The 15,479-nt window shown below is 46.2% G+C and overlaps 1 protein-coding gene across 2 annotated transcripts in view; it reads left to right on the plus strand.

Moving 5' to 3' along the window:
• ACY3 (aminoacylase 3) overlaps positions 1-15,479 on the plus strand; it is a 49,710-nt gene that overhangs the window by 13,534 nt on the left and 20,697 nt on the right. For both annotated transcript variants that reach the window (XM_030222553.1, XM_030222544.1), the window contains exons 3-5: positions 5,320-5,515; positions 8,357-8,450; positions 13,176-13,283. In XM_030222553.1, coding sequence (XP_030078413.1) covers positions 5,320-5,515; positions 8,357-8,450; positions 13,176-13,283 — 398 coding nt within the window. The remainder of the gene's footprint in view (positions 1-5,319; positions 5,516-8,356; positions 8,451-13,175; positions 13,284-15,479) is intronic.

Raw genomic sequence — 15,479 nt, forward strand, 5'->3', positions numbered from 1 at the left:
TTGGCGCCGATCTTTTGGCACCATATATAGCATATGGGGGATAACATAGTATTCTATAAGTTCCATGCATAGGGTTACCATATGTTCGGATTTACCTGGACATGTCCTCTTTTTGAGGGCATGTCCAGGCAACCGGGCGGGTTTTGCCAATCTGCCCATTTGTCCGGATTTCTGGACAAACGGGCAGGCTGGCAGGCAGGCCCGTCCTATAGGACGGCCCGCCCATCAGCCTGCCCGTTTGTCCAGAAATCCGGATAAAGAGGCAGATTGCTAGCCTCCCCTCCCCTTACTTACTACTGTCCTGGTGGTCTAGTGACCTCTTCCGCCTTCGGGGCAGGAAACAGCCCCCTCTTTCCTGCCTGGAGTGCTGCCCTGCATGCATCCTTCCTGTTGGTGATCCTCGGCGCCAATTCAAAATGGCCGCCGAGAGTTGAAGTGACCTCGCAAGACTTCAACTCCCGGCGGCCATTTTGAATCAGCGCCGAGATCAGCAACAGGAAGGATGCATGCAGGGCAGTGCTCCGGGTAGGAAAGAGGGGGCTCTTTCCTGCCCCGAAGGCGGAAGAGGTCACTAGACCACCAGGGCAGTAGTAAGTAAGGGGAGGGGAGGCTAGCAATCTGCCTGTTTATCCGGATTTCTGGACAAACGGGCAGGCTGACGGGCGGGCCGTCCTATAGGACGGGCCTGCCTGCCAGCCTGCCCGTTTGTCCAGAAATCCGGACAAATGGGCAGATTGGCAAAACCCGCCCGGTCCTGTCCTTCTAGCTAACCTTTAGAATTCTTCTATATCACCATGAACTATGTTCCCTAAGTTCATGTCTCACTTCTGTCTTGTATCATTCAGACAGTGTCTGCATTCTGCAGTCTTTTGTTCTGCTTTAAATCTGTTCCTCTTAAGAAACCCCTAAGACTCCCAAAGGTATTTTTTTTCCATTCCCAATTCTTCTTTTTTTACTTCTGTTAGTCATTTTCCACCTTATGTGTTTGAACTGCCTAGATATTCATATTCCTGAATTTGTTCTGGCTTGTATTGTTCAGTAAATATTTCTACACCACTGGAAATCTAATTACAGATTAAACTCTAGAATTTGTTACCAGAGAATATGGTAAAAGCAGTTATCTTAGCAGGGTTTTAAAAAGGTTTGGATAATTTCCTAAAAGAGAAATTCATAAGCCATTATTAAGATGGACTTGGGAAAATCCACTGCTTATTTCTAGGATAAGCAGCATAAAATCTGTTTTACTCTTTTGGGATCTTACCAGGTCCATGTGACCTGGATTGGCCACTGTTGAAAACAGGATACTGGGCTTAATGGACCTTCAGTCTGTCCCAGTATGGCAACGCTTATATGGTTATGTTCTTATCAGAATTACTATCACCTTTGTACTCAAATTCTTTCCATAGACCTCACAGGGTGCACATAATCTCCCGGATTCTGTATGGGTTGCCCAAAGTTAGACACTCAGTTTTGGGCATGGATTACAGATTCATGTGCCACAATCAGTGTTGACCCCAGATATTCAATGCCAGGCCATTTGTGGTGACCGGCATTGAATATCAGGGGTTTTTGGCTGGCTCAAACTTAACTGGCTATGTCAATATTGAACACTGGCCAGTTAAGTTTCTAGCAGCCCAGAGATCTGCGCCAAAACCCAGGCATATCCTATATAATAATTTGCACCTCCAACGCTCCATCATTGTCTGGCTGCCTGCGTTGGTAACATCTCATGATGTCAGCCAGCCTCCAGCGTTCCATTCCCTCTCACTGCCTCGCCCTCGCGTCAAAACATAATGATGTCAGAGGGCGGAACAGTGAGATGGAAGGGAACACTGGAGGCGAGCTGACGTCAGGATGTTACCAACAGAAGGGAAGCCAGCCAGGCCAGCCAGAAAACGATGAGGTACAAAGGAAGAGAGAATTGTGGCACATCGAGGGGAGGGCAGGGCAGAGCAGAGCAGAGCAGAATCAATGGACATGGATGGGATGGGATGGGAGGAGAGGAGAGGACAGGAGAGAAGAGAATCGTGGGACACGGATGGGAGGGCAGGGAAGAAGAGAATCGCTGGACATGGAGGGGAGGGGAGGGGAGGGAAGAATTGCTGGACATGGAGGGGAGGGCAGGGGATAGACAAAAAAATCGCTTACAAGAGAGCCTTTCTAGGGCCCGTTTCATTGTTGAGGAAACGGGTTGGGTTCTACTAGTTCTATAATAATATGTGTATCTTAATTTGCTTAACAAGCTAATTAGTTTTGATAACAGCACTTAACAAGATATAATGAGCACTAATTGGCAATAATTAGAATTTACATGCACAACTTGCTAAGCCTATTGTGTAACACAGTGTGCCTAACATCTAACGCACTCAGGCAAAAATGGGCAAAGCTATGGGCAGGGAGATGGGCATTTTGTGGGGGTTCCAAAATTAATTTGCTAATTATAGCATATGGCCCTCTGCGCCTAAATCTATGCGCCGGGATTTATGCCATGTTTTCATTGGTGTAAATGGAGGCACGTAGTTTTAGGTGCTAAGATATCTAATAAACGTATTCTATATACCACGCCTAAATCTGGGTGCCATTACAGAATATGATGTCAGAAATGTTTTCCGCGAGGATTTTTTAGGCACCTTATATAGAATCTGGCCCTATGCTAGTTGATAGAAGCTCTAAAGACTGTTCCAAGCAGAGCGCCCTTTACAAAATACTGGTTTAGCAAAGATCATCCTGGTGCCATTTATTCAATCTAGCCCAATCTTACTAATTGTAGTCATCAAAGAATCTGGAACACACTGAAACATAATAGCATAATAAATACATTATCTCCCACATTCTACATATGGGACTTAATTCTGTAAATTGGGTGCCAAAAAAAATGCACACTAAGTGCTATTCTATAAACAACATTCCAAGTTGGACGTCGTTTACAGAATAGCACTTAGCACCAAGATCCGCACCCAGTTTTGAGTGTAAGGATTTATACCAACTGAACCCTGCTTTAATTGCCCACACCTAAATTAGGCACAGATCCCCTGAATCAGGGGTGGACTGAGAGTGGTCTGGGCCCCTGGGCAAAGAGGATCATTGGGCCCACAGGTCCTGCTGCTCCCTCGATCCTGCTTAGGGTACCATGTGTCCAGATTTACCCGGACATGTCCTCTTTTTGAGAGCATGTCCGGGCAACCGGGCGGGTTTTGCCAATCTGCCTGTTTGTCCGGATTTCTGGACAAACGGGCAGGCTGGTGGGTGGGCCGTCCTAGGCCACCAGCCTGCCCGTTTGTCCAGAAATCCGGACAAACGGGCAGATTGCTAGCCTCCCCGCCCCTTACTTACTAGTACCCTGGTGGTCTAGTGACCTCTTCCGCCTTCAGGGCAGGAAACAGCCCCCTCTTTCCTGCCCGGAGCGCTGCCCTGCATGCATCCTTCCTGTTGCGGATCCTCGTTGCCGATTCAAAATGGCCGCCGAGAGTTGAAGTGACCTCGCGAGACTTCAACTCTCGGTGGCCATTTTGAATCAGCAATGAGGATCAGCAACAGGAAGGATGCATGCAGGGCAGTGCTCCAGGCAGGAAAGAGGGGGCTCTTTCCTGCCCCAAAGAGGTCACTAGACCATCAGGGCAGTAGTAAGGTAAGGGGAGGGGGATGACAGGGAGGTGGGGTGACGGGGTATGTGACAGGGGGGAGGGGAAATGTGACAGGGGCGGAGTGAGGGTGTGACAGGGGGCGGGGCATGTGTCCTCCTTTTGGGGGGACAAAATATGGTAACCCTAGTCCTGCTGCACTGACCTTTTCCTTTAGTCCTGCACAGTGGCGTTCCTAGGCTGCCTGACACCCGGGGTGGATCGCCGATGCGCCCCCCCCCGGCAAAATTACACCCTCTCCCCCCCAGGTGCATTTTTACCTGCTGGGGGGGTGCCGCGCGCCTGTTGGCCGAGTCCGCTCATTCCCTCCCTGCTGCTCCCTCTGCGCAGAACAGGTTACTTCCTGTTCCCAGGGAGGGAACGAGTGGACTTGGCCAACAGGCGCGCGGCACCCCCCCCCCAGCGGAGTGCACCCAGGGCGGACTGCCCCCCCCTTGGTACGCCACTGGTCCTGCAGCTAAATTGGCCATCTGCCGCTGATACTGGAACTTCCCTCTGCCGTGGCCTGTGGAAGTGGCAGAGGGAAGTTCCAGCATTAGCAGCAGATGGTCGATTATAGCTGCCAGTGCCCCTACCTGCGAAGGGGGGAGGGGGTTCAGCGATGAGAGTGTAGGAGGAGGAGGAGACAGGACATCCCAGTCCCAGAGGAGAAAGAAGGACGTTGCACATTGGGCACGTGGGAAGGAAGCACTGCCCCCCACAGCCCTGGGCCCTCAGGCATTGCCTGGTTGCCCGTATGCTCAGTCCGCCCCTGCCCCAAATTCTAAAACACTGTGTGCAAATCCTAGAAACATGAATATGTTAAACACCGGGCCTAGTACAGATCTCAAAGAAAGGCATGGTACCATTTGCTCTTTCCATTTGGAAATCTAACCATTTAATCATGCTCTCTGTTTCCTCTCTTTTAACCAGTTTCTAAACTACAATAGGACACTGCCTCCTATCCCATGACCTTTTAATTTCCTCAAGAATCTCTCATGAGGGACTGTAGTATTTTCTTTTTCTTTTTTTTTAATCCAATACACTATCAACTGGCTCATTGATATCCACAACTAGGAAGTCACTGAAAACCAACTTGTTTAAGAATGCCTACAGCCCTGACCCAAATTAACTTTCTACTTCCTGCGACACAGCAAAACTATGGACCGTATTGGACTTTTATCACCACCTCCTCTTTATTTCTTTGTTACTTTTATTTATGTTTCTTATATGTCTACAACTATATTGTGTATTTGTATTTTACCGAACCGGAGCCTGCCTCTACAGTATTGTGTAAGTCACACTGAGCCTGCAACTAAGTGGGAAAATATGGGGTATAAATCTGTTAAATAAATAAACATGTTTTATTTACGTGTTCACAAATTCCTAGAAGACTGGTCAGACATAACTTCCCTTTGCTAAACCCATGCTGACTTTACCCCATTCTTTTGTGTGTTTTCATATGTTCACTGATTTTGTCACTCTCAGCTCTCTCTTTTCTGTGCTGGAAGAGAGCAACAGAACTCAGTGACACCCTCAGCACTCTCAGAACCCGGTTTAGATCAGAGGATTTAGTACAGGGAAGCCATGTCTCATCAATCTACTAGAATTTTTTTAAAGTGTGACTTAGTGATAACTTCATCACACTCAAAGATGTTAATAGTCTCTGCTATCCATCAAATTATCTCTCTTCTTCCAGCTCCTCTAATGAAGGAGATGAACTGTATGAGATAAAACGAGCCAAAGAAATTAACCAGTTATACGGCCCCAAAGGGTCATCGCAGGCCTATGACTTTATGATTGACATGCATAACACGACCGCCAACATGGGTGCTTGCCTGATTGTGGACAGTCCAGAGAACTACCTCACCATGCATATGGCAAATTATGTACAGGTAACACTACTACTACTTATCACTTCTATAGCGCTACAAGGCATATGCAGCGCTGTACACCATACATGAAAAGACAGTCCCTGCTCAAAGAGCTCACAATCTAAATAGGACAGGCAAACAGACAGAACAACTAAGAGGCAAGGGAATTAAAGAGGTGGGGATAAGAAGGTATAGGTACAGTGGTGGAAATAAGTATTTGATCCCTTGCTGATTTTGTAAGTTTGCCCACTGACAAAGACATGAGCAGCCCATAATTGAAGGGTAGGTTATTGGTAACAGTGAGAGATAGCACATCACAAATTAAATCCGGAAAATCACATTGTGGAAAGTATATGAATTTATTTGCATTCTGCAGAGGGAAATAAGTATTTAATCCCTCTGGCAAACAAGACCTAATACTTGGTGGCAAAACCCTTGTTGGCAAGCACAGCGGTCAGACGTCTTCTGTAGTTGATGATGAGGTTTGCACACGTCAGGAGGAATTTTGGTCCACTCCTCTTTGCAGATCATCTCTAAATCATTAAGAGTTCTGGGCTGTCGCTTGGCAACTCGCAGCTTCAGCTCCCTCCATAAGTTTTCAATGGGATTAAGGTCTGGTGACTGGCTAGGCCACTCCATGACCCTAATGTGCTTCTTCCTGAGCCACTCCTTTGTTGTCTTGGCTGTATGTTTTGGGTCATTGTCGTGCTGGAAGACCCAGCCACGACCCATTTTTAAGGCCCTGGCGGAGGGAAGGAGGTTGTCACTCAGAATTGTACGGTACATGGCCCCATCCATTCTCCCATTGATGCGGTGAAGTAGTCCTGTGCCCTTAGCAGAGAAACACCCCCAAAACATAACATTTCCACCTCCATGCTTGACAGTGGGGACGGTGTTCTTTGGGTCATAGGCAGCATTTCTCTTCCTCCAAACACGGCGAGTTGAGTTCATGCCAAAGAGCTCAATTTTTGTCTCATCTGACCACAGCACCTTCTCCCAATCACTCTCGGCATCATCCAGGTGTTCACTGGCAAACTTCAGATGGGCCGTCACATGTGCCTTCCGGAGCAGGGGGACCTTGCGGGCACTGCAGGATTGCAATCCGTTATGTCGTAATGTGTTACCAATGGTTTTCGTGGTGACAGTGGTCCCAGCTGCCTTGAGATCATTGACAAGTTCCCCCCTTGTAGTTGTAGGCTGATTTCTAACCTTCCTCATGATCAAGGATACCCCACGAGGTGAGATTTTGCGTGGAGCCCCAGATCTTTGTCGATTGACAGTCATTTTGTACTTCTTCCATTTTCTTACTATGGCACCAACAGTTGTCTCCTTCTCGCCCAGCGTCTTACTGATGGTTTTGTAGCCCATTCCAGCCTTGTGCAGGTGTATGATCTTGTCCCTGACATCCTTAGACAGCTCCTTGCTCTTGGCCATTTTGTAGAGGTTAGAGTCTGACTGATTCACTGAGTCTGTGGACAGGTGTCTTTCATACAGGTGACCATTGCCGACAGCTGGCTGTCATGCAGGTAACGAGTTGATTTGGAGCATCTACCTGGTCTGTAGGGGCCAGATCTCTTACTGGTTGGTGGGGGATCAAATACTTATTTCCCTCTGCAGAATGCAAATAAATTCATATACTTTCCACAATGTGATTTTCCGGATTTAATTTGTGATGTGCTATCTCTCACTGTTACCAATAACCTACCCTTCAATTATGGGCTGCTCATGTCTTTGTCAGTGGGCAAACTTACAAAATCAGCAAGGGATCAAATACTTATTTCCACCACTGTAGCATACCCAGTGACATTTCTCCAGATACAGTCATCTATATACAGGTAACACACCTAGAGACACCTCTCCAGATACCACCATCTACAAACAGGTAGTACACCCAGTGGCACTAGATACAGTCATCTACATACAGGTAACACACCTAGAGACACCTCTCCAGATGCAGTCACCTACAGACAGGTAACAAACCCAGAGACACCTCTCCAGTTACAATCACCTACGTACAGGTAACACACCCAGTGATATATCTCCAGATACCATCATGTACATACAGGTAATACACCCAATGATACCTCACCAGATACAGTCACCTATGTACAGGTAGTACAGCCAGTGACACCTCTCCAGATACCGCCATCTACATACAGGTAACACACCTAACAACACCTCTCCAGATACAGTCACCTATATACAGGTAGTACAGTCAATGACACCTCTCCACAGTGCATTTTTTTCTAGTGAAAAAGGTGCCGGTACTCAAATGCCAGGCCACCCTTCTGGGGTGGGGTGATCACTGCGGGGACCCACCCTACAATAGCCAGGCCCCTTGCAAGCAGTCACAGAATCTATAACAAGGCAGAATTGGTGTGTAGAGCCTGAGATCTTTCATTAAAACTTGAGAACCATGGATCAATTTTAGCAGACAATGGAAAAGGTGCTGGTACTCAGTACCCCCCTCAAAAAGAGCCCTGCCTCTCCAGATACCGCCATCTACATATAGGTAGTACACCCAGGGGCACCTCACCAGATACAGTCACCTATATACAGGTAACACTCCCAGTGAAACATCTCCAGATACAGTTACCTATGTACTGGTATCACATCCAGCACCACCTCTGCAGATACAGTCACTTACATATAGGTAACACACCCACTGACACCTTATCAGATACAATCACTTATGTACAGATAACACACACAGATTTCTTTCATTCAGACACCTATGTACATGAAACACACCCTGAGATTCATGTACATAGTCCCTTAAATAACTTATTTGTAATTCTAGAGCATTACAGACTAAGATGCATTGAAAGATGTATTTAACATATGTTTTTGTTTTCTAATTAGAAAAACTACACCCACACCAAGACACCTATCTACCTGTACAAGCTGGGCAATGAGGAGTCCTACGCTATTGACTCTGTCTGTAAAAATGGACTGGGTAAGAATGGGAAAGTTCTACACTGGTGACTTATTATCATAGTAAGATTCAATCAGACCTGCTCTGTACACAGTGGGACTGGGCACTCTGTGTCAGGCCAGAAGAATACCTGTGATAGAAACTAGAAGACTGGTTTCATCCCTCACCTGTTTGATCTTTGAAAGCAAAGGGTGGCCCTGGGCCATTTCCCCGCCCTGCTGCTATCCACAGAGGCAGACTGAAAGGGATCTGGTCCCCTGGGCAATAAGGGTCATGGCTCCCCCTTGGGTCCCACATCTCTCCCTACATCCCCCCAGATCCAACATCTCTCTTCCCTCTCTCTCCCCTCTCCAGATCCAACATCTTTCTCCCTCCCCCAGGTGCACCATCTCTGCCTCTCTTTCTGCCTAGATGCATCATCTCTCTGCCCCCCTTCCTCGACAGCTCTATCATTTCTGCCCCTCCCCCACAACTGGGTCCAACATCGCTGCCTCTCTCCCTCCCTTTTCTTTCTCTCTCCCTCCCAAGGCCAACATCTCCCCTCTTTCCTCTCTTTCCTCCATCCCCAGGTAAATCCTAGTCCTACCCTGGTCCCAACCAATAAATAATAGTGTGCACCCCTGTTGTCCACCTTTCCCAGGCACGTTCTAGGCAGCTGCCTAGACCACCTTAACCAGTGGGTTACATATGGATAGCCAGAGGTGGACTGACCATTTGGGCAACTGGGCAGTGCAGAGCAGTTGGGGGGCCAAGTACCTCTTCCCCGAATGAGTGACATCTCTCTCCCCTCTGTCACCAGGTCTGATGCTCTCCCTCCCTCTCACCCCCTCCCCTGCTTTGGCATCTCTCCTGTCTCTGACACCCCCATTCCCGCATGTTTACCTCAAAAGTTCCTTTCTCCATCCAGGGTCCCAGCATAGGCTGTCTGACTTTGACTGGAACCTTCTCTCTGATGCAGCCTGCCCCTTTCTAATTTAACTTCCTGCTTCCGCAAGGGCAGGCCATGGCAAAAAGAAGATTCCAGCCAGCGGCAAACAGCCTATGCCAGGACTCTGTATGAAGAAAGAAACTTTTGAGGTAAATGTGAGGAGGAGTGTCAGATACAAGGGAGATGCCAAAGCAGGGGAGGGGTGAGAGAGAAGGGGAGTGCCAGACCGGGGGATGATGTCAGTCATTTGGAGAGGAGGTACTGCCCCCCCCCCCCCAACTGCTCTGCACTGCCTAGTTGTCTGAATGGTCAGTCTTGTTAAGGTGATCTAGGCAGTGGCCTAGACTATGCCTGAGAAAGGTGGACAACAACGGTGCACAGTATTATTTATTGGTTGGGACAAGGGTGGGACTAGGATTTACCTAGGAGGCTGACCAAGCTGTGCACCAGATTTCACACTTCACACAATGATGAAGACCACACCATGATGAAGACCACACCAGGTTTTTTTTGCTGAAAGCCAAAATCTTTACTGTCCTTCAACTGATGAGAGTACAGCTTCAAACTTCTTAAACACATGGCCAAATATATACAATAGCTTTCTCTTCTCCTCTAATCAAGCACAAAAATTACAAACAGTTCCTTCTTATAGTCCTTGTTACTCAAATATATTCACCAGATAGGTGAGGGCTTGGCTTTGCACAGTTCTCTTTGCTGGTAAGGTTAAGCAGATTTTAACTGTTTTCACCTCCCTAGGTAGTCACATGTGCTAACAAAAAGGTCACAATGTGAGGGAAGGGGGCTGGAGAGGAAGGAGGGTGGCACTGGGGGAAGGATGTTATAATGAGGCTGAAGATCTGAGTTTGTTAACTGTTGGATGCATGTATTAAAACTTTTGGATGTAGGACTCATGTTAAGAGCTGCCAAGTTTGTAGGCCAGCCCTGGCTTTCTGACAACACATGATGAATTATGGGTCCAGATGGATTTCAACTGGCAGAATCAGTGACTATAAATCCCTGTAAGTTCAAAACTAGGAGTGGTCTAAAAGTCTCCCTACTGGAACTGGGTAACTTGACAGCTCTGCATATTGTTGTTTGTTTCGCTGTTAACATCTCTTAAAATCTTCATACTGTCTTCAACTGCTCACGTATTAATACTTTCTGGCAAAAGATATGGTTAACTGTCCAAACATTTCTAAAAATCAACAATTTAGTTTCACTATCCATCTTCATCCTACATTCAGCACATCCTTCTTTCCAACTATATGATACACAACAATATTTGTTTGACATATTAACCCCCCCCCCCCCCTTTTTTACAAAGCCATGCTACTGGCTGCCGGTGTGGTAATGCTGACATAGCCCATTCAAAGTGAATGGGCTGTGTTGGCATTACCACACATCAGCCGATAGCGTGCCTTTGTAAAAGGGGGCAGGGGGTAATTGTGATTGGTTGTTGCAAGACTGCCACAACTCTGAATGATATCTTTTGGTGGCATACAATTTGTCTTATCTATAAATACGAACTTAAGGCTGCAGAAAAAAACAAACAATAGATACCGTAAAATTTGTACTATTTGGAAACCTCTTGAAACTTATCTTTCATGGATTTAGAGGCTTACTTTCAAAGCGCATAGACATACAAATTTCCATAGGTTACTATGGGGCTCATTTTCAAAAGTGAAAAACGTTTAAAAAGTGGTATAAAGCAGCATTTGGATGTTTTGCTTGCCAAAACGTTCAAATCGCTGTTTTGAAAACCTATTTTGCAGACAATTATCTATGTAGTTCATCTGCAGTGTGTCCAAATCACAAGGGGTCATTTCAGGGGTGGGATTAGGGCATTCCCAACACTTGGATGTTCTTCTGCATTAATAAAACCAAAACGTCCAAGACTACAATTTAAATGTTTTGGTCTAGACCTGTTTTTATCATGTCAGAAAAAGATGCTCTAAATGACCAGATGACCACTGGAGGAATAAAAGAATGACTCCCCTCCCCCCCCTCTTACTCCCCCAAAGATGTAAAAGAAACAGTACATACCGGCCTCTATGACAGCTTCAGATGTTATAGTCAGTTCTATTAGAGCAACAAACAGGTCCCTGGAGTAGCCTAGTGGTTGGTGCAATGCAGTATAGAGAATGGGACCCAGGCCCATACCCCACTGTAACTCAAGGGCATAGCCAGACATTGGCGGGAGGGGGGTTCAGATCCCGAGGTGAGGGGACACATTTTAGCCCCCCCCCCGACACCGCCAACCCCGCCGCTGCCACCACCAACTTTGCCCCCCCCCCCCCCGCCGATGACCCGCTCGACCCCCCCCCTCCCGGGAAGAAGAGGACCTCGGCTGGCGGGGGTTGGGGTCCCCCACCAGCAAAGGCAGGCAACGGCGGGTTGGCGGCGGGAAGGGGGTCGAGAGGGTCGTCGGCACGGGGGTCCAGAGCCAAATCTACGGGGGCCCAGGCCCCCCCTGGCCCCATGGAGCTACGCCACTGTTCTGTTACACTTGTGATGGAAACTGCTCCAAAACTCACCAAAAACCTACTGTACCCACACATAGGTGACACCTGCAGACATAAGGGCTATTGTAGTGGTGTATAGTTGAGTGCAGTAAGTTTCTGGTGGGTTTTGGAGAGCTCACCATACAATATACGGGGCTAAGGGTGACATGTGGACCAGGGATCTTTTATGTGAAGTCCACAGCAGTGCCCCCTAGGGTGCCCCCACAGCTCTGCTGGTCAGTCTACTAAGAATGTTGGCTCCTCCTACACCCAAATGGCTTGATTTTGTGCGTTTTTCACTTGGACATTATTTTTATCAAAAATGAACCAAAAAGATAAATGCACAGAGTCCAAAGCATCTAACAAGAGGCCATTAAAAAAAAAAAATAGACGTTTTGCTGTTTTGAAAATCACTATTTTCACTATTTGAATTCTGAACATTTTGAGCAAAACGTCCAAAGTCAGACTTAGACGTCATATCGAAAATGCCCCTCCACATCACTTTGTAAGTCTTTGTGCTCTGAAAAATAAGCACCTTAATATACTATCTCATCAATGAGTATTATGATTGTTTTTCTATTAATTACAAGCTGATTATGATTGAAGTATTTCTTCCCTTCTGACAATGGGAATGATATAATTATGTTTTATTTATATTTTGTTTTATATAATTCTCTTCAGTTGTATTTTTTTTGTCATCAAAATTCAATAAAATGTTTGAACTTTAAAAAAAAAATTTCTTAAAATCCAGTAAAATTCAAATTAAAAAAAAAAAGTCAGGATATCCCTGGTCACTGGTTCTATACTCAGCTGATTGAGCATCTTCTCTATCAATCTCCCTAATAATTTGCGCTGAAGAGATGTGTGTGGGGGGGGGGGGGGGGGGAGGCTCTGTCTATGTAACACTCACAGCTGCAAAGATACCCAGTCACAGGAGGGCGATTTCAGGCCAGTCCTGGATTTCTGATAACCCTATATACCATGCATTTTGGGACCTGCAACACTGAAATCATGGGGTCTTTTGCTAAGGCGCACCAGCATTTTTTAGTGCATGCTAAAACTAGGCACACGCTAAATGCTAGTCGCCAATATATTCCCATGGGCATCTCTAGCGTTCAGCATGCACCTATTTTTAGCTAGTGCGCCCTTAGTAAAAGACCCCCTCAATGAGTAGAAACAGAGACTACAAATCACAGACTGCTTTGGGAGGTAAATTCAAAACCAGGATTGGTCAAAAAGTCTCCCTTCTGGTGCTGGGTAACTTGGCAGGCTCTGTGATCTGTGAGACTTGACTCTGGCTCTTTGTCTCCCTGGCAGCACTGGAGGTAGGCCCGCAACCTCAGGGGGTGGTGAGAGCCGACGCTCTCAAACACATGAGGGGTCTTGTCAACTCTGTTTTGGACTTCATCGACCTCTTCAACCAAGGTGAGCCACACTATTTATTTAGATTTAATTTCTCACTAAAAAAAAACAGCTCTGGGTGATGTACAAATAAGCACACAATGATAATGCCATAGAAAATCACAGGCCAATATTCAAAGTCATTTATTTGCATAACGGCTGCCATTATCTGGATAAATTGCTTAGTCAGGCCTATTTGTGAATATTCAATGGCACTACCCGCTGTATATCTTTATAGACCGCCTGCGGGGTGGAGCTTGAGTGGTTTTATCTGGTTAACGGCAATATTCAGCCCAGCAATCAGAAAACTGTCTGGATACAGTTAGAAGAGCAAAAAGGCTGCCCTAACCAGTGGTGTATTTAGCGTAAGTATGTAGTGGCATACTAACCCGCTGTTAGACCCGGCCCCTCCACCACCCACCTTAAAACCCTCTCAGTTTGGTCTTCACCTGGGCAGTGGCACTCATAGGCTGCCTACAGGCAGCCTATAAGTGCTGCTGCCCAGTTGAAAACTAAAGCCAACAGGGTTTTAAGGTGGTGGGGGAGGAGGAACATGGAAGACAGAGATGGGGGGTTAGAGATGAGAAAATGGGTGGGGCAGCAGCACGGGGTGGCAAGGGGGAGAAGCAATCCCTTTAAAATGTTCCTGGGTACGCCACTGGTTCTAACTTACCTAGTTAGCTATCTGGAGAGTGGTCTCAACTTTCCTGATAATGTCCTTGAGGTGTACAAGAAGGTGCACTTTCAAGACTGAAATTGTGGAAATTAAAGACTTTGTTTCCCTTTAGTTTTCTTGAATTTTTCGTACTGTTTTGCCAAATCTTTATGTGTCACTAAACTTATTTTATGGTTGAAACAAACTCAAGTGTGAAGTATTTTTTGAGTGACAGGGTGTGATCCTCTAATTGCCTCCCAACTACTGTACTTCCCCATGGAGGAGTGGCCTAATAGTTAGTGTAGCAGGCTTTGATCCTGGCTACCTGGTTTCAATTCCCACTGCAGCTCCTTGTGACCTTGAGCAAGTCACTTAACCCTCCATTGCCCCAGGTACAAAAACTTACAATTGTGAGCCCTCTAGGGACAGAGAAAAGTACCTGCATATAATGTATACAGTGCTGCATACATCTAGTAGCACTATAGAAATGATTAGTAGTATTCCAGACACTCCAGTCTGGGGGTTTTCCCCCCTGCAGCTGCTGAAAGTGGATCACTAACCTTTTAAAAAAATACCCTGAAAGAGGGTTACAAATGAAGGAATAAAATCATTATTGATCCCGATCTGATGTCATGAGACAAAGAAAAACCACTTAATATCAGAAACATTTCTTCTCTTGTTCTCGCCTCTGATTTTCTTCCTTTCATTCTACTTCATTTTGTCTCTTTATCTCTTTCTCTGCCTGACTCCTCCTACTTTTTGCTCCCCCTCACCCCTTCTCTTTCTCCCTGCTTCTCTTTTCGTACCTCCTCTTGAACTGCCATCCCTGTGCCTGCTCTTCCTTTCTTTCTCTTCTCGTTGTCTTCCTTTCTTTAATCCTCTCCCACTTTCTTTCTTTCTCTCTCTTTCTCTCTTTGTGTACTTCCTCTTGTTCTGTCTTCCTTGTGTTCTGTTTCTTTCTCTTCTCACTGTCTTCTTCAATCCCCTTCCTCTTTCTCTCTTTTCCCCTCTGAGGAGTAATACTTGTAATTATTTCTTTCTCCTAGACGAATTGCGCATCGCAAAGAATTCACAGAATTCTTCATACAGGGACCAGAGGACAGTGGTAACATAGTAACATAGTAGATGACGGCAGAAAAAGACCTGCACGGTCCATCCAGTCTGCCCAACAAGATAACTCATATGTGCTACTTTTTGTGTATACCCTACTTTGATTTGTACAGTGGGGGAAATAAGTATTTGATCCCTTGCTGATTTTGTAAGTTTGCCCACTGACAAAGACATGAGCAGCCCATAATTGAAGGGTAGGTTATTGGTAACAGTGAGAGATAGCACATCACAAATTAAATCCGGAAAATCACATTGTGGAAAGTATATGAATTTATTTGCATTCTGCAGAGGGAAATAAGTATTTGATCCCCCACCAACCAGTAAGAGATCTGGCCCCTACAGACCAGGTAGATGCTCCAAATCAACTCGTTACCTGCATGACAGACAGCTGTCGGCAATGGTCACCTGTATGAAAGACACCTGTCCACAGACTCAGTGAATCAGTCAGACTCTAA

The sequence above is a fragment of the Microcaecilia unicolor genome, chromosome 1, assembly GCF_901765095.1.
Source record: "Microcaecilia unicolor chromosome 1, aMicUni1.1, whole genome shotgun sequence".
In the NCBI taxonomy this organism is placed as follows: domain Eukaryota; kingdom Metazoa; phylum Chordata; class Amphibia; order Gymnophiona; family Siphonopidae; genus Microcaecilia; species Microcaecilia unicolor.